Source organism: Ochotona curzoniae, unplaced genomic scaffold (assembly GCF_017591425.1).
Source record: "Ochotona curzoniae isolate NIBS_2020 unplaced genomic scaffold, NIBS_Ocur_1.0 scaffold_2587, whole genome shotgun sequence".
NCBI classification, from domain to species: Eukaryota; Metazoa; Chordata; class Mammalia; order Lagomorpha; family Ochotonidae; genus Ochotona; species Ochotona curzoniae.
The window spans coordinates 26,870,049-26,890,029 of NW_024467096.1; the positions used below are offsets into that span (position 1 = coordinate 26,870,049).

Here is a 19,981-nt window from a genome sequence, read left to right on the forward strand (position 1 = left end):
AACACTGAGGTCTATTCATGTATTTAGTGACCATACCTTTAAATATGCTATGTAATACTATCGTATTACATGCATTATTTCTTTTTTAAGAGATTTATTAAGATTTATTTTATTTTTATCAGAAAGGCAGATACACAGAGAGGAGGAGAGACAGAGAGGAAGATCTTCCACCACAGTCAGAGCTGAGCCAATCCAAAGTCAGGAGCCAGGAACCTCTTCCTAGTCTCCCATGCAGGTGAACGGTCCCAAGGCTTTGGACTGTCCTCAACTGCTTTCCCAGGCCACAAGCAGGGAGCTGGATGGGAATCAAGGTTGCTGGGATTAGAACTGACTAAATGCGATCCTGGCATGTGCAAGGCAAGGACCTTAACCACTAGGCTACCACATTGCACTTTCTTTTTTACATAAAAGCATATAATAATCACTGTTCTGTATCTCACTTTTATCATGCCAAAAACTGTGTTCTGGAAATGATTCAAGTATACAAATTATTTTCACAACTGCAGAGCATTCCATTGTGTAGATTGTTATTCATAAAATCCCTTACCAATAACCATTCGTGTCCAGAGTGCTGCACCATACTGCTGCTGCAGTGGTCATTTGTATGTGTCAGCAAGCTTTAAGAAAAACGAACATCCAGAGAATCACTAGTTATCAACGTCTCATTACTCTAGCAAAATACCTGAGGTGGGCTAAAGTTACCCACAAAGTCTGTCTTGGCTCACGGTTCTAAGAGGGCTGCAGTCACTGGTTTGGCCCCTGGTGACCACGTTCTTGCTGGCACAATCTCAAGGCAGCACAAAACATTACACAACAGGAAACAGGGCTGTGAGTGGCTGTCCATTAATCGGAGGTCCCAGTGAAGCCACCAAAGGCTCCAAAGACACCATAATTAGAGTAAATCCCCCACCCACCCTCTTAGTATCAACGTAATGACTTGGGAGTTGAAACTCCTACATTAGTTTGGGGGACCAGTAATATTAAAGCTATAGCACTGGATCAAAGGAAATGGCATACGTTGTGTCAGATATTACTAAATTCCCTTTCATCTAGGTTATAGTGCTTCTGTATTCACCTCAGAAAGTGTCTATTTTCTGTAACATCACAAGCAGAAGTGTTATTGAATATCTGGATGTCTTAAAATGCAATGTTAACATATTAAGATCATTGTTTTATTGTAAAGTAACTATCCTAAACGTTTAAGGGTGACTTGATTCATTTTTTATGAACCACCTCTGTATTTTTTTGGCATTCTCTTTTTCAGGCTATCTTTTGGAGGATTTTTTGTATGTTTGTTTCTTTGCTTTTTTTTTTTTTTTAAGATTAATTTGAAAGTTACTGCAAGAAGGACAGAAAGGGACTCTTACAGGCACTGGCTCACTCCTCATATGGCCATGGCCAGGTAAGGCTGACGTCAGGAGCCCACAGTTCAAACCAGCACCCATACGGATTTCCACCATCAAAGCTGGCGAGCACTCTATCTGCAATGAAGTTCTCTATGTGATATATTCAAAGTCCCTTATTTAATTTTGCTGCTAGGTCCATTTGCCTGTCTTCAACTTATTATATTGAAACTTTTGCATTATATTTTAAAAAAATTAAAAATCCATGGGGCAGGCATAGCAATGTAGCAGGTAATGCTACTCACTACAATGCCAGCCTCCCACAGGAACCCTGGTTCCTGCCCCTGCTTTGGACCTGGGAAACCCTGCTACAGAATATCTGGGTGTTTGGGTCCTTCCTACCCACAGGAGACCCCCCCAGATGAAGCTTCTGACTCCTGGCCATAGCTGCTGCAGCCACTAGAGAATGTATCCATGCATGGAAGATCTGTCTCATTCTCCATAAATCTTTTCCATAGGTAAAACATAAATCTTTTGAAAATCTGCTAAAAAAAGCTTTGGTTAGATATAAATTTGTGTGAGGGAAAACTCCATTTTCATATTGTCCTTTTTCTATTCACAAACATCTTGGTACTCTCCATTTTTCTCCTACACTTTGTCTTCTCAGCAAGAATGTTTTAATTGATTGCACTCAGTACTTCCTGTGCACGACTAATTTTAAGTGCCATGTTGTTCTCTCAGCTATCTCTTCAAGTATTGCCTCCCATCCTTTCCAGGTAAATCTCTTTCCAGGTATCTGTAACTGAAGAGATGTTACATAGTTACATTCCAATTTTTTATACCTCTTAAATACTTTCTAGTACTTTTAAATTCCCTAAGGGTTCCTGAATAGTTTTCTCAAAAATGTTAGCTCATTAGTTTATTCCTCAGGTGTGTCTCTAAGTGTAACTTTGTTCTTTTTTTATATAAGGCTCTTGCAATTTTTAATTAATGCTGGCCTATTACTCAGCGTGAGCTATTTTTTATATGATCATTAAGATATCCTATGGATCCACCATTTCCAATCCTTGGAACAGACACTATTTGGTTCATTCGTTGACTTTCCTCGTGGCTTTTCATCTCTTCTTTGGCTTTTAAGTGAGATTTCTTCAGGAAGGCAATTTTGACTTTTTCTGAAATACTCACATTCTTTAATCTATTACTGACAATGGCGTTCAGATTGGTAGAGCTTTAGGACCCATGTAGGGTATTAACTCATAACCATAACCATAATGGACTTCAGTCTCAAGGTATCACCTCCTGTACCTGCAGCGGCAACAGTCAAGAATCAACTCTAGCATTTCCCGTTGCTGCACTGGCACCAATACACTCACCACTCTGGATTCAATTTCTCAAAGCTCCTTCCATTGCTATGTATTAAAAGTATCTTACATGGGTCCAGCGCAATAGCGTAACAGCTAAGTCCTCTCCTTGAACACACTGGGATCCCATATGGGCGCCAATTCTAATCCCAGCAACCCCGATTCCTATCCCGCACCTTGCTTGTGGCCTGGGAAAACAGTTGAGGACGGCCCAAGTCCTTGGGACCCTGCACCCGTGTGGGAGACCAGGAAGAGGCTCTGGGCTCCTGGTTTTGGATTAGCTCAGCTCCGGCCATTTCAGCCACTTGGGGAGTGAACCATCAGATGGAAGATCTTCCTCTCTGTCTCTCCTCCTCTCTATATGTCTGCGTTTCCAATAAAAATAAATAAATCTTTTTTTAAAAAGTATCATATGCTGTTATATTGTTAATGCATAGTAAATATTAAAAGTATTTTTTTTCTTGACAGAAATGCCTGATTTTTTTTTCTTTTAGAAAGATATTCACTGTAAGCATAGTAACTCAGCTAGTCATGTTGCAACATTCCTTAATTAGAACACCTGCTAAGAACAGTGGCTATGGTTCCACGCAGTAAGCCTAGTGACTAAATCCTCATCTTGCAAAGACACCATATGGGAACCAGTTCGTGTTCCAGATGTTCCACTTGCCATCCAGCTCCCTGCCTGTGACCCAAGAAAGCAATACAGGATTGCCCAAGTCCTTGGGACCCTGCACCTGCATGGGACTCAGAAGCTCCTGGCTTTGGATCAGTTCAGCTCCGGGAGTGAACCAGCTGAGGAAACCACTGTCTCTCCTTCTCTCTGTAAAAAGAAATTTGACATCCCAATAAAAAGAAATAAATCTTAAAAAGAAAAAGAAATACTTTTCTTTAAAGAAAGAAAAACTACAATGGCTAAGGGGAGCTACGGAAGTGTGACTACCTTCTCATAGCCACGTCTACAGAGCGCATTGAGTCTGTTCTCTAGATTAATAACAAAAAAAAAAATAAATAAAGAGAGAGAGGATAGTGGCTGAGTTTTATCAGTCTTTTATAATCTACTGATAAATCATAAGACTTTATCCTTTACACTGCTAATGCAATCCATACTGATGAATTTCATTATATTGAACCCTCCTGTACTTTTACACATTCTTTTCTTGATAGAGAAGAAATAATTCATTATACTTAACATCCATAGCGCACACGAAGAATCTGCAAGTTCATGGAAATATATACAAAAAAAAAAAGATGCTTAAACTTTGAAATAACTTGCAAAACTTATTTCCTAATTCTATTTTTAAATCCTTTCATCCCACACCTTACCACATGGAAAATACATAGTTTTAATCTGATAACAAAAATATATACCTAAAATCTAAATATGTTGCAGATAGTGAATAATAAAAAAACTGAAAGCAGTCCCTTTAAAGTTAAAATTAACTACCAGCTATATTTTGCCAATATTTTTCCAAATTCACACCTTATCTCAGGAAACCACATCCTTTGGCAGGGAATCATAGTTCCTTCTGGTCCCCCAAAATGATAAAGGTTATATGTTTTCACCCAGAATGATATACATAAACACAAAATCTTACATATGACATCATAATATTCACTGCCTCGATTCTACATGGCATGAAGAATTCAGATTAAATACACTCACTATACAGACCAGTGTACAATGCTCAAAATATTAATGGAGGAAGGATAGGCACATAAACAATGGAGAAGGAGTTGATGCAGAAATTAACAATTGGCTAGAAAAATTGAAGGAGTTATTTTAAGACATAAAATATTTTGGAGTTTTAAGCATTTATTTACAAAGCTCTTATTAACATAACTGCTTTTAAAATACAGCAAAAAAGGGGTCATAAGCTAATTGCTGAAGTAGCACATTGATAGCACAGGAAAAAAAGCTATGGTCAGTTAAACAATTAAAGCAGATAACTGCACATTGTTAAATGATAATTAAATGTTTGCCTTGGCCCCAACAAAACAGATAGCAAGTTTAAAAAATGCATTTAATCATAGGAATCTGACTATTTTGTATTCCTGACTATTAGAAAACAAGACTATTGTGAAAGATGACATCAGGGCTTTGAAAAATATTTTAAAACACCAGATAAAATTTCAATTTTACATGTAATTATAAGACCACTATAAAAATTGACTATATCTGTATCTGTGCATTTCACAGATTTATAAAAATGATAACAACTTTAGAATTATTCCATGAAAAAATATAAACAGCCTTTACTACACTTTTCTCATGGTTTTGTCTTCCAAAACACAGGTCCACACACTACCAAACTAACAAGATTTGCCAGTGTAAAATCACCATAAATATTGCCTGGGAAATAGCTGCTAGTATTTATCAATCATCTGCTTTCACAAAATGAGTACTTTCTAATCCTTCTGTGAGTCTCTCAATTTGAAAAGTATTTTCAAGCAATTCCCTTTAAGTATTGGTCTTATTGGGAAAACCCTTTACATTGCAGATGCTACATCTTGAAGATTCCTCTATTTATTCAGAAATTTCAACTGGTAAGCACTGTAGTATTATTTAATTTCTATATAAACTGAGATTCACAAATATGTATTTCCACAAATTCATTCACTGATACTATACAAATGGATTTACAGCAGGATTTGGTACCCACCAATAACATTTATTTACTGCATCAGGGTTGCAAAACTACTAATATCATGAATAACTTAAATTACTGGTCATTGAATGAGGAATTCAATCAAAGAGATAAGTTACATCAAAATCATTAAAATTTTTTACAGTGGCTTGAAAAATGTAAGACAAACTTTTACTCCTTCGAGAAGAAAATCAAACGGCAAACATTAGTGTTAACATCTTCCCAGCTTCCACCAAGTGCTAGTTCCAAGTACCATCTAAGTCAGTGTCTCTTTTGAGTAGGAGCTATTAATACATCTCTGTCCTTTAAGTTTTTAGGCTTCATATCAAATGAGTTGTAGATCTGCTTAAAGTATGACTTCTCCTTTCAAAGAAGGAAGGCAGGCTGACAAGGGAAGGAGACGGGATACCCTGTGAAGATAAAACATTATTTCATGTGTTAAATTTTTTAAAATAATTACATAGTTCACCATGAAGTCTAATTATTTATACATCTAAATAAATTATAAAGAAAGGCGATGGAATGAAATTAAGATCATTTTAGTATTCTGAGAACACAAACCAAATGTGGTAGACATAATAGTTTATTAGTCCACCATTCAGCTTGGAAAGACCCTGGCTTACTTCTGCCACATATTCATGATTCAGTGTTTTATTGGTAAACAAATTTGTGAAGTGAAGAGACAAAGCCCTTGGACTGGCACTATGTCAGGGCACATCAAGTCGCTGTCTGAGACACCAGCATTCCATACTGGCATCAGTCTGAGGCTCAGCTGCCCCTCTTCCAATATAACTCCCTGCAAACACACTGTGGAAAGCAGAAGAGAGCCCAACTGGTCCCGACACCCACATGGGAGACTCTGAAGATCATGGCTCCTGGCTTCGCCCTGACTCAGCCCTGGCCACTGCAGTACCTGAGGGAGTGAACCAGCAGATGGGGAATCTCTTCTTTGTCTCTCCCCTCCTTTCTGTCACTGTGCCTTTCAAATAAATAATTCTTAAAAAAATAAAAATTCAGGAGCGTGAATTTGAGAAACCCCTATCTCTGTAATTGGATTTTAAATATATATATAAATCCTGAACAACAACAAAACATGGCACTTTCCTACATAAGAAAATTTCTAATGCACCTTGTATATTTTCTAAAATTAAGGGTATATGACTTTACAAAAATATTATGTGCCATATTGAAAGAAAACTCCATTAAGCATAAACTGTTCTACATTCAATGCAGAAACAAAGTTGTGAATTCAGAAGTTCCCATCCACCTAAAATGTAATTCAGCGGGAAAGAATACTTCCACCTTTCTAGAAATACACATTTCAAATAGCTAATGAGCTCACATTAAAGTTCACGAGGCTTGCTTCCATTATTGTTTGGCATATCTCCTAATTCTTCACAAGTGTCAAAGATGAGTTGGATATAACTTTTATGAAAATTAGTATTTCCTTCTAGTATCTATGAAAAACTAGCCTGGGAAGAAGAATGATGTATAGATCGAAACCAGGAGTAATGAGAGTGCCCACGAGTAGAGTCTGAGCGCTGAACATAAAAATGCTTAGTAAATCCAATGATATTGCTTGTGGAAACAGAATGGGTAATCTGTTAGAACAGAAACACGCAATTGAGACATGAATGTCTTCAAAATGTTTTAAGTACTTTACATACATATATATCAAAAACATTAAAATGACATAACCACATATACATTAATCTTTGAAAATGTTTTAAATATTCATTTCCCTTCGTTTGAAAAGTCAATATTTACAATAATTACGAGAAACAGTACTTAAGAGTTCAAGAAAGTTTATAATACAATTAAAAAAATAAACGCTTATCTGCATTTTGTCAATTTTAATTTATCTAAATATTTTTATATTTTTCTGTTGCCAACTAAGTATTTTTTTCTTTGCCATTCTTCAAAGTTAAAAATCAAAATCTGGATAAGGCAGATCAAAATCTGGAAAATACACTCATAAATTCAGTCTTAACTCTGATATGTTAACTAAAGGTTCCAGCTGTTTAAAAAACTCGAGTATTACGTGCTGGGCTTATATACATTTTATATAAAAATGATAGCCTCTCATAAAACACTAGCACATCCACAATGTCCCAGGTAGTGTTCTAAGTACGTCACGTACGTTAATTCATTTCATTCTTACACCACTTCAGTCTCATTTCACACACAAAGCACTTGCCAAAATTTATATGGTTCCTAAGTTCCAGAATCCATGCTCTTCATCACTACCCAAACTGCCTTTATGTATATAATCACATTATCACATCATTTGCGTATGTATGATTTTTCTTTACACACACACACACACACACACACACACACACACCAGAAGATACTGGAAAAATGGAATTTAAAGTATGAGTGTATTTTAATGACAAGTTTTTTTCTTAATATATGGGGAAAGCCATTTTAAAAATTAAATTTACCTGTGTCTATGTATCAAGATAAACTAATACTTAGTTTTATCTTCATAAACTTTTTCAAGTACCCTTACATCAGATATCATGATATACTACAATATCATGTGGTAAGTGCTTTTCTAAACTGCATATATGCTGCTATGAGTAGCAAACTTGCTGTGCATGTGCTGTGGCACAGCCAAGCTGCCAACTGGAGATCAGGCTGCCGCGTTAGTGATCCAGGCATCTGCTAATTCACCCTGGAGAGCAGTGGAGGACGGCCGCTGTGCCTGCGCTCGTGAACCTGCTGCAACATCAGGCTGAAGCTCCTGGCTGCTGGATTCAGCCTGGCCTAGCACTGGCTGCTGCAGTCACTTGGGGAGTGAACCAGCAGAGATTTCTCCTTCTCTGCGTAACTCTGCCTTTCAGAGAAAATAAGCACATCTTACTAAGAGGTATCAGTAATCTGATTTTATTGTTAACCTCAGGTTAGGATAACAATAATTGTGCAAGGAACAAATACACTACTGAAAACTTAATTATAGTATTATATGTTAGAAATGCCCATAAAAGTAATTAAGTATATAGTAGTTCTCATATTGCTAAAAATGTAGACTGTTTAGGAAACATTTAAAAATATATGCATAAATTTAGAATCCATATGATCTTTTGAAGTTAAGTTTCAGATATTATATTTTACTCACCGCAGAAATGGCAAAAGGAATCAAATTTAGTCTCTGCTATTATTTGAATCAATCTATACAAGTATAAGCATAACCATTTGCATTAGTAAAGTGATAAGCCACATTGAAGCGTTTCATTTTTAGAGAACTTTAAACATTTTAATCTCAGTGAAATTTCATAATGAATTAACTGCACATTTTATCTCTAGTTCATTAATAGTGAAGCTTTTCTACGTTGCCTTTACCAGTTAAAAAATTTTGACAAATATCAAAAGATGAAAACTAACATTTCTATTTTTAAGAAATTAATGAATTCTCTACCATCTGCATGAACGAATAGGTCATGTGGATCAATAAATGAAAATCACTCACTGCCAATGACGATGTACTAGGCAGACGACTCACTGCCAGCTTATCGCTGCTGGTAGGGCTTCTTCCTTCTGCTGAGCTATGCGATGCCGAAAGAGTCATTCGGAAAGCTCTTTTGGGAGTTTTAGAGAAAGAGAATGCTCTGGTAACCTGCAGTTTTAAAAGTGACCACAGAATAAGCATAGGCAAATTTAACGTAGCTGGTAAAAATGTTTATGCATTAAAAAATGATCTACACACAATTCATGGCAAAATTACAATCTCTTGGGCATAAAGTAATGAGAAAATGCAATACAGTACAGCCTATTTTACCTTGAAGCCAAAGAAAGGAAGAAAATCACCTCACCTGGATTCCTGACAGATTCTGCCATCACTTAGTTAGGAAATTCTAATCCAAACTCAATCTACCTCATTTTCTTTATTCAAAGAGTAAAGGGGTTCATTTAAGTCATCATTTAACATGCTTATCTATGAAACATCACATACATTAAATGATGGGAAACAGACAGTTCAAGGCTTCTCCTTCGAGGGAAAGAGAACGCTTGGGGCTGGAAATTTCTCTTGAACACTAAAATTCTAGTTCTTTAGTTACCAAGATAATCACGCAGTCCCCAATAAATCGGATAAGTGCAAATATCTTCATCATTCAAAGACATGCTTTTAGATCAGTCAGAGATCCTTGTTCACCTGACTCTGTTATCTAATTTTTGCTAAGGAAATATTGGAGCCAACATCAGATGACTATCTACATATCTAGATAAAATGTGAACAGTGAATTTCTATCTTAGTTTATGGAAGTGCTACTATAACAAGAGTGGAAACAATAAGCTACTATAATCACTAAGGCAAAGAAATCAACTAAAATCATTTCTAGAGTTATTTTCCAGAACAGAAGAACAACTTTGTGTATGGTCAATATGATCTTTACGAAAACGATATTTTAATATAATCTGAAAATATATTTTAGGTATAGATTTTAATAACTTTCTCAAAACTCACCTTTTTCGAAGTCTTTTTTATTGCCCTAGAAGCTCTACTCAACGTACTGTCCATATCTTTAGTATTTACTTCAAAAGATTCTGGATCTGCAGGAAACATAAGGTTCTCCTGTCCAAAAAAAAAAAAAAAAAAAGTTTCATTATTTTAAAATGTAAAGATGGGGCTACAGTTGTGGTGTGGAACAGAGCAGATTAAGCCTTCACCTCTAGCAGCAACATCCCACAAGGATACCAGTTCAAGTCCCACCCACTCCACTTCCAATCCCACTCCGTGCTAATGCAATTGCTTGGGCAACTACATCAACAGGGGACACTCGGACTCCTGGGCTCCCACCTGGCCCAGCCCTTGGCATTGCAGCCATTTGGGGAGTCGGCTAGCAGATGGAAAATCTCTCTCCCTTTCTCTCCTCTCTAATTATGCTTCCCCAATTTTTTTTAAATCTTTTTCAAAATGGATAATCTCAATGATTTTTTTTTTCTCCAAAAAGCAAATATAAATGGCTAAGGATATATGAAAAAGTGTTCAAGTCTCAGAGAAGTGCAAACCAAAACCATAATGAGATTCCATCTTTACCCATTTGAGACAGTACTATCAAAAAGACAACAAATAACAGACTTTGGGAAGGATGCTGAGAAAGAAATTCCGAAATAGTGTAGGAGGGAAAGTGAATTAGCACAGCTATTAGGAAAAACAGTAGAGAGATTCCTCAAAAACTAGAAATAGAATGGCCACATAACCCAGTAATTCCATTACTATGGTTTTTATCCAAGAGCAGTGAAATCAGCATAGCAAAGAACCAGCTGCACTCATATTTTTCTTAATGGAACATATTCAGCCATAGAAACAAAATGAAATGTCATTTGTATTCCCATGGATGCAAATGGACAAACTTATATTAAGCGTATCTGTTACAGAAAGACAGTGCATTTATTCACAAGCTGACAAGCTGATCTCATAGAGGTGGAGAGAAGAGCAGTGACTACCAGAAACTGGGTAGAGTGTGGAATAACGGAGGATTACGGGCGGAGAATGAATAAAAAGCTGGATAGGAAGATTAAATTTCATTCTTTTTTTTTTTTTAAAGATTTATTTATTTGTATTGGAAAGGCAGATATACAGAGAGGAGAGACAGAGAGGAAGATCTTCCGTCCGATGATTCACTCCCCAAGTGGCCGCAACGGCCGGAGTTGAGCCAATCCAAAGCCAGGAGCCAGGAGCTCTTTCAGGTCTCCCACACGGGTGCAGGGTCCCAAGGCCTTGGGCCATCCTGGACTGCTTTCCCAGGCCACAAGCAGGGAACTGGATGGGAAGCTGGTCTGCCGGGATTAGAACTGGTGCCAATATGGGATCCTAGTGCATTCAAGGTGAAGACTTTAGCCACCACGCTATCGCGCTGGGCTCGGAAGAATAAATTTCTAATGAATCAGAATACCTGATTGCTATTAATTCTTTCTTTCAAAATACCTTGTTGACAGGATTTTTAATGTTCCCAATCAATAAAAATAAATTTATCTAAATGACAAAATGCCCACTACCATATTCTGATCATTATATGTTGTATGTATACACTGAAATGCGTACACATTATGCTCTCCTAAACTATCTATAATTACTTTGTGTAGCTTAAAAATAATAAAAAAAAAAAACTCCGCTTTCATTACTCTGGGTTTCAAATAAAGTTTTTTACAAAGCCTTTAATTAAAAAAATATAAAACACCTAAATTTAAAACAAATCATTCCTGAGACAGGTGCTGTGGCCAAGCAGATTCAAGTGCAGCTTGGGATGCTGGCTTGCTGTAACAAGCCACAGACAGCCACAGTTCTCAGCCACCATCCTAGCACAGGGCCCAGGAAGCAGCAGGTCACAGCCCACGCATGTGGAAGCAGCAGCACATTGCTGGCTCCTGAATCCAGCTTGGCCATCACTCCTGCAACCCACTGTCTTGAAGCTATCTGGAGCCTAAAACAATCAGACATAACTTATCTATTTCGGTCAGTCCGTCTTTAAGATAAATGCACAAATATTGAAAGATTAACAGTTTAAAAAAAATCCTTCCTACTTCTGCTGACCAATCACCACTCGCATTGAGACATTTCTTACACATTATTTTTCTGCATTTACATATTTCATGACAAAATTGGAAAATGCTATTCAGCTATTCTTTTTTTCAATTTCTACATTCCGTGTTCTTTTTGTGTCTTTTCTGATTATACATTTATTCTATCATTCTATTGTTTAAGAGCATCTTAAGTGAGGTACTGAAGAAAGACTAATCTTTAAAAAGTTTGTAGAAAGTGGAATTAAATGTTTATTTTAGTGCAAAATATTTAAATGCCTTTATAATTTCCTGTAACTTTTCAAAGTACCTTCATATAAAAGGCAATAGAGTCTCAGTCTGGGAAGATAAAAAGATTCTAAAGGCGAATGTCATATAACCACAAAACAATATGAACATACTTAATGTAATTAAACTGTACACCTAAAATCTTAAAATCGTAAAACTTTGCTATTTATTTTATTATAAAAAGGGCAAAGTAAATTATTTACTCAGAGTGCCATATGTGTGTGTGTGAACTTCTCAAAGTTCAGAATGTATGAATTGCTTTCCAAAAAGGGCGTACTGGAACGGGCACTGCAACACAGGTTAAGCCGTGGATCATCTGCATCCCGTAACTCAGCGTCTGGCGCAACCTCCAGGTATTGACCAGCAGTCAGCAGTCCAGGTGTATGACTATCAGCTCTGTGCATCGAGTCCCTCAGTGCTGGACAGCAAACAAACCAGCAGAGGGAAGATCTCTCTATCACTCCCTGTGTGAGCAAACTGTACAGAAGGAAGGAAGGAGGGAAGGAAGGAAGGAAGGAAGGAAGGACGGGAAAAATCCATCTCCACAGGAAAAAAAAAAAGATTCAGTTCTTTCACTTGTCTGCTAAAAGGGGGAACTTTCCTTCTTCATGCAGGTAAAATTCGCCCTTTCCAGTTTAGAAGCTTCAAGTGAATATTGCTGCTCATAAATAGTCAGTGATATAAACTGAGACACAGGAGAGTCAGATTTGTAAAAAGAAATATAAAGGGTTGGTAGTGAAAGCACTGAATTATAGCATAGGATATTTAATTATCAAGTTGTTTGCCAACTACATCAAACTGGAGGAAAGGGTGACAATACTTAATTTATTAATAAAATTATACTTTTAACACATTTGATGTTAGAAATTTATAATGGAATCAGCAAAATTACCACCTAACATCAGGTAACATACATAAACCTTAGAATACGGACCACATAATTAAAGGTTACAATTTGGGGGGGAATAAAAAAAAACTGTATTCTGAGATACAAGATTTTCTTTTTTTTTTTTTTTGAGATACAAGATTTTCAACAGATTAAAATTTTAAACATCTTTTAAGATTTATTTTCTTTATTTGAAAGACAGACCTACACAGAGGAGAGGTCTCCCATCTGCTTTCCTAGGCCTCCAGCAGGGAGCTGGATTGGAACTAGAGCACCCATATGAAATGCCAGTGTTACAGGTGAAGCTTAACTTGCTAAGCCACAGCCACAAATGGTTAATCTTTAAGTACTAAAGTAGGAGTATAAAGGGCTATCTATTCATGATAAAAAAAATGTCAAGAATATTTGATCAGCAAATGGGATAACTACTTGTGCTTGCTTCAGATGCAAATATATATTAAATAGGAGAATTATCAGATTTTAGCGTGAGCTTTACACTCATGGGTCACTGTCGCTGCCCTTAGCTGTACCTGTAGAATATTAGATTAAGTTCTTTCAGTCTGAAAATTGTAATTCTTAAGTCATTTAAAAATAAGTCTGATAAATAAAATGGTACATAATAAACCAGGTGCACTTATCTTGCTTTTAATTAAAGTAAGCCCCAACTATTTAAGGCATCAAGAAACATGAGGGCCATTTCAAAAGTTCACAGAAAACTGAAGTTAAATGTTAATGTGCAGGGCCAAAGCTGTGGCACCATGGGTTAGGCCCCCACCTACAATGCTGTTAATCCTAATGGATGTCAGTTCGAGTCCCAATCACTCCACTTCCATTCTATATTCCAGCACCCTAATACACCTGGGAAAGCAGCAAGAAGCGATCCAAGTACTTGGGCTCCTACACCCACGTGAGAGTGCTGGGCAAAGTTAAAGGCTCCTGCTTGCCTAAGCCCCGCTCCAGCCATTCTGGCCAGTGGGTTGTAACTCAGTGAATGCAATGTATCTCTCCCTCTGTGTGTGTGCGCCCTTCTCTGCCTTTCTCTAACTCTGCCTTTCAAATAACTAAAATATATCTTTAGATTAAAAAACTTGGTGTGCATTTTTCAGGAACATTTTTAGCCCCCTCACACTTAACAGGAAGACAACATTGTGCTAATCCCTCCTGCCTCAGACGAATCCCATGAGTGCCTGGTTTGAGTCTTGGCTGTTTCATTTTCAATCCATCTCCCTGGTAATGCACCTGCAAAAGCAGCGGGAAATGTCCCAAGAACCTGGGCCCCTGCCACCCACAGGGAGATCCACACGGAGTTTCCCAGGCTTTATGTTTCAGCTTGGTTGAGCCAGACTATCGTGGTCACTTAGAGTGAACCAATGAGTGGAAGCTAGAGTGGAAGCTAAAGCTACATGTGTGTGTGTGTGTGTGTGTGTGTGTGTGTGTCCCTCTCTACTTGTAACTCTGTCCAAAAAAAGGCTTATTGCAAGACCTAGGAGTTGGATATAAACAAGTCCACTAAAAAATAAACAATGTTTTACATTTCTGCACTTAAATACTTAGAAATACATTCTCTTCAACATGACAAAATGTTCAAGATATTGACTAAAAGCTTCTCAAAATTTACTATACGTAAACTTCAAATGCAAGGCAGGGCTCGGCTGAAGCCACTGAACTTACAAACATAATTTTGAAGAAAATAATTTCAACAGACTGAAAGGATATTATGATTCAAAACAGCACAAATCGTAACATAGTCAAATACTTGCTGCCATCTTGTGGCTAATTATACTTTAAGCAATTTTTCTAGTGGCTACTGAGATCCAATTCTAGTGCCATTAGCCATCATCTGGCTGGTAAATCAACAGGTAATATAAATTTATCATTTAAATATATTTAATACATTACATATATAATGTTTTATATATTGAACATTTATTTACTTGTTTCAAAGAAAAAGTGACAGAAAGATGGAGATACAAAGATTTTCCACTTGTGGAGCACACACTTCCAAATGGCTGCAACAGCCAGGGCTAGGCCAGACCACAAAGGAGGAAAACAGAACTCCAGGTGGGTCTCCAATAAGCATGGCAGGGACTCAAGTGTTTGGGCCATCTTCTAGGCACACTATTAGGGGACTGGCTTAGAAGCACAGCAGCCAGGATTCAAATGTGCACTCCACCGACAGGGGGTGCCAGCACTGCAAGCGGCGATTTAATCCAGCACACCATACTACTGCAGTATGGAAAACGTTTCCACTTACTTTACATGTAAGTACTAGGATTATGAATCTGGAAAGGGCTGCATGAACCAACTAGTCTGACATTCTAATTAAGGGCGGGTAGTTGCATCGGCGGTTGAGATGCCTGGGTTCAAGTTCAGTTATGCTTTTAAATAAATCCAATTCTCTGCTAATGCACACACAAGAAACAACCGGTCAAGTATTTGAGATACGGTCACACACGTGAATTTCCACTTTTAGTTATAAGCTCTTGGCTTCAGCCTAGTCCAGCTGTAAACATCTGGGGCATTTAGGGAGTAAAACAGTGCTTTGAGGGGATGGGCAGGGTTGGGGAGGAAGCGGGGTATGCGTGTGTGTGTATGTGTTTTTCTCTGCCTTTCAAATGAAATGAAAGTTAATCTTTTAAAAAAAAAGGCTTTTTTTTAATGCTGAAGTAATTTCTACAATAAGAAATCATTATACTGTGAAAAAGCCCATTTTATATTTGGATTACTACAACTATGAAAAAACTTCTTCATAATGGACAATTTTATAAGCTTTATTGCAAAAGCTATCTCGCTTTTTCTTGACAATATTCTAGATGCATGCATTAGTATAATATTCCACTTTACGAGCCTTTTCACAGAACGAACCATTCTCAACACGTTCTTAGCCCATAGAAATTAAACAATCACTTAAAAGCCCTCTTTATGTCTCTGAACAAGGAGGTAGGAAAGTTAAACCAAACATGATCTATCCACTTAGAGCTGGAGCTGTGGTACATGAAGTTAAGCTGTCACCTGCAGCGCTGGCACACAACACGGGCGCCAGTTCAAGACGAGTCCCGGCCACTCTACTTCCAATCCAACTCCCTGCTAATGCGCCTGCGAAAGCAGCAGCAGAAGGCCCTGCCCCTACACAGGAGACCTGATGAAATTCCTGGCTCTTAGCTTTGACCGCTCTAACCCTGCCCACGGCAGTCTCTGGAGCAGTGAACACTGGATGAAAGAAAAGACCTCTGTCTCGGTCTCTCTTTCTCAATCTAAAGCACTGCCTTTCGTATACATAAAAATACATCTAAAAAAAATTAGATACTTCATTTTATGCCTAAATGTCTGTCAAGGACAGATTTAACATGACAAAATATTTTATTCGCCTACAAATGTCAAAGGAAATCTCATTGTACTATTATTCTAAAAGAGTCACAACACTTTCTCTCTAATTTTTCTCTATCTGTGGGTCACACGTGTACCTCATTTGCAGCGTTAAGGAAATCCTATTCACCCTTCAGGGGATCTAGTTCAATCCAACATCTCTCATAGGCTACCAGATTTCTGTAAAGTCATTTAACTTCAATATTTTGATTTTTCTCATCCAACCCCACTTTCATCTGTATAGCATAAATTATATCTCATGATGACATAAGAAAAATATACTGGCAAACTGAGCTGATAAGAAAAGATACATGCTACAACCCAACCCACTTCCTGCTTTCAAGATTCAAACAAGAACAAAATATCTTTACTGCAGTTTGACATCTTTATCTGAAAATCGGAAATGATGGATACTCTAAAAAATGTCAACAGGCCAATCAATAAATTTCGGACTTTAAAGCACTGCAGATTTAAGATTTCCAGATTAGAGGTATTCACACAATAAAAATGATGGAGATATTCTAAAATCTACAAAACTGTACATTTTCTGATTCAACACATTTCAAAGCCTACAACAGGCATATCCAAAAATTCCAATAAAATTAATGTTTTTTGTGTATAATCTTTTAAAAACCTTTTCCACAATAGTTTATTAAAACAATTTTCCTGAACACATGCAAACTAAAATTGTAATTTAATATGGCATTAGAACCATACAGATTTATTCTGGGGGTGAAGACACTGCCACAGAGTTTAAATTTTCATGACAACAATGGGTGTAAGAACTTACAGCATCCGCTTTACAAATGGTGTTGGCTACATGTCGACACAGCATCTTTAGCCAGTTTTCTTTTGGAAGGTCATCTGACGTCATCTGGAAACTGAGCAGCACATTAGCCTGCTCTGTTGGTGGCCTCACAAGCAAGGCAAAAGCATTATGGCAATCTAGGGTTCCAGAACAACCATAAATAAAGTGTTACTCCTTGAAAAAGAATTTCATTCCCTCAGCGCATCGAAATCCCAATGATAATAATCTTCTCTGATCTGTCTCTTTGTTTTTTAAAGATCAGCAATAAGTTATTATATTAAAACACTGGAAAGAATTGTAATAAAAAGAGGGTACCAAGTAAGAATCAATAATAAAAACAACATTTCTATGATATGTAAATTAAGCAAAATTTTCTATGCCATTTAATATTTTTTTCTGCTGAAATTTAAGAAAACAGACCAATGGCAATATCAGAAAATTTCAATGGCTCAACCTATTAGAGAAATAAAATGGCTAAATAATTAATTTTTTGTGATCAGGATGCTTACAATTGAATCATGCCTGAATAAGGAACATGTCCATGACTAAAATCCAAAGAAATATAGGTAATTTAAGCAGTCTTGCAACCTACAATAAACAGAAACTATTTTTACTTAGTTACCAATTTATCCAACGAGCATACCTTCTGTTTCTCTTATGTCCAACACCTTCTTAATCTGAGAAAGAGGCATTAAACGAACATGCTTTAGAGAAGCTGGAGGTCGGGTATGGCCATGGGGACTTCTAAAAGTGCCAATAACCTTGTGTCGCTTTCTTGCTATCTAATCAAAGAAAATTCCAGAAAGTTATAATAAGTTATATGAATAAAAATAATTAAGAACCAAATACTTTAAAGGAGCACTAAGCACATAAATCTAGATGTAACTCATGTGAAAATCAGTCATTAGTAACTTACGCATAAGAATCACAACTCTACTACATGACAAAATCTTACATACAACTGTGCTGTAGAAATTCTGACGCTCACATGTGAAGAGCTCAAAAGTCAGAAAATCCACCCAAAAGATAAAAGGTTCCAGTAGTTTTAAAAAAGTAAGAAACATTGTAAGAAACAGGGTGAAAAAAATGAAATATTGAGTAACAGGATTTGAGATAATATCTGAATATTTTCAAGTTAACTTGGCTAAGCAAAATAATTGAATTTCAAGTTTCTTTCATTTCACCTCCCCCCCCCGCCCCAAAATAAAAAATTTGAAAGACAGAATAACCTAGAGAGAAAGCGAGAGATCTTCCACCCACTAGATGCTACAAGTGGTACTAAGCCAGGAACTCCTCTGTGGTCATGTGGGGAGTGGAGCCATGGATGAAAGATTTCTCTGCTTCTCCTTTCTCCTCTGTCACTCTGCCTTTCAAATCAAAACAACAGGAGCCTAAGATATGATGTACATTTCTTTCTCTCTACTGTTGTTCTTTCTCTGTGTCACCCTGCCTTTCACATTAAAAGAAAAAAAAAAAAAAAAAGAAGTGCTTCTGCCATGGTGTAGACTAAGCCTCCATTGGCATCCCATGTGGGCACTGGTTCAAGTCCCAGTGGCATCACTTCCAATCAAACTCCCTGCTTATGGGCTGGGAAAGCACAGGATGGCTCAAGTCCGTGAGCACCTGCACCCTCAAGGAGGAAGTTCCTGGCTCCAATTGGCTCAGCTCCAGCTTTTGTGGCAAACAGATGGAAGTACAAACATAATATTAGGGGAATTTCTGCTGAGGCGACTCTGAGTCATGGAGGCCAAGAGGTAGAATAAGAAAGTAAAGAAAGTAATATCTAAAGGACTTGGAAGCTATACAGGACAAAAAAACAACAGGAATCAAAGTAGCAGAGAAATCAATGAGCCTTCCACAGAAGATTTTAAAAAATTTGGAGGAGATGTAGGTCAAACATTGAAATTGAGTCATGGATCCCACTGGGAGCAAAGGATAAAAACCAGAATGGATTGGTAAGGAAGAACAGATAACAACCTTTTGGATAAACAGAACCAGCTTACCTAAGGACTTCAACAGGTTTTTCAAGAACATAAAATAGGGGTGGCAACTGCAGTGGGCATTGTGGTGGAGTAAGCCACACAATAGAGGGGGTGGACACTGTAGTGGTGCAACCCACTCACTGCTAAAGATGCTGGCATTCCATATCAGAAAGCTGATTCAAATCCCAGCCTCTTCACTTCCAGATACCTCCTAATGTGTATGAAAAACACCAGATGAAGGCTCAAGTATCTGACGACCTGGACAGAGTGAGATCCCGACTCCTGGCCAGCCCTAGCTACTGCAGCAGTCTGGGGAGACAATCAGTGCCTCTGTCTCCTTCTCCCTTTTCCTATGCATGCTGCCTTTCAAATAAATAAACTCTTATAAAATAATCATCATAATAATAGAAGTACAAAAAACTATGTATAAATTCAGATCACATATGATTAAAAACTGATTCCTTCAACTAACCCCTGTACTCAGAAGTAGGGCAAACTAAAATTCTTATTGAGGTAATATAGAAAGGTAGTTCAGTGTTAACTGTCTCCTAAATTTTTATTTCTTTCACACGTTAAACTATGGTCCATTGTGTATGTTAGTGTTACTGTTTCTACTCTTGTGCGTCTTTGTACTACTTCTGACAAATGGAAATATTTTTTATTAACTCATGACAACAAAACTCTGCATTTAACAAGCTGAAGCTTTAGCGAATTTTACTATGTCTCTAATTTTGCTGGTTCAATTATATTTCATACTTACAAATTAATTTACTTCCC

At 37.2% G+C, this 19,981-nt stretch overlaps 1 protein-coding gene across 3 annotated transcripts in view; it reads right to left on the bottom strand.

Annotated features, from left to right (window-relative positions):
• Positions 1-526: 526 nt before the first annotated feature.
• ECT2 (epithelial cell transforming 2) overlaps positions 527-19,981 on the bottom strand; it is a 58,255-nt gene continuing 38,800 nt past the window's right edge. The window contains exons 22-27 of one of the 3 annotated variants that reach the window (XR_005886100.1): positions 17,866-18,004; positions 17,205-17,359; positions 9,818-9,925; positions 8,822-8,968; positions 5,603-5,759; positions 527-617 (exon numbers count right to left, since the gene is read on the bottom strand). Coding sequence is in view for 2 of the 3 variants with exons in the window: in XM_041002811.1 (XP_040858745.1) it covers positions 5,670-5,759; positions 8,822-8,968; positions 9,818-9,925; positions 17,205-17,359; positions 17,866-18,004 (639 nt within the window). In the remaining variant the exon portion in view is untranslated. Of the gene's footprint in view, positions 618-4,506; positions 5,760-8,821; positions 8,969-9,817; positions 9,926-17,204; positions 17,360-17,865; positions 18,005-19,981 lie in introns of those variants that run through there. The other 2 variants (XM_041002811.1, XM_041002813.1) reach the window with 2 other exon arrangements.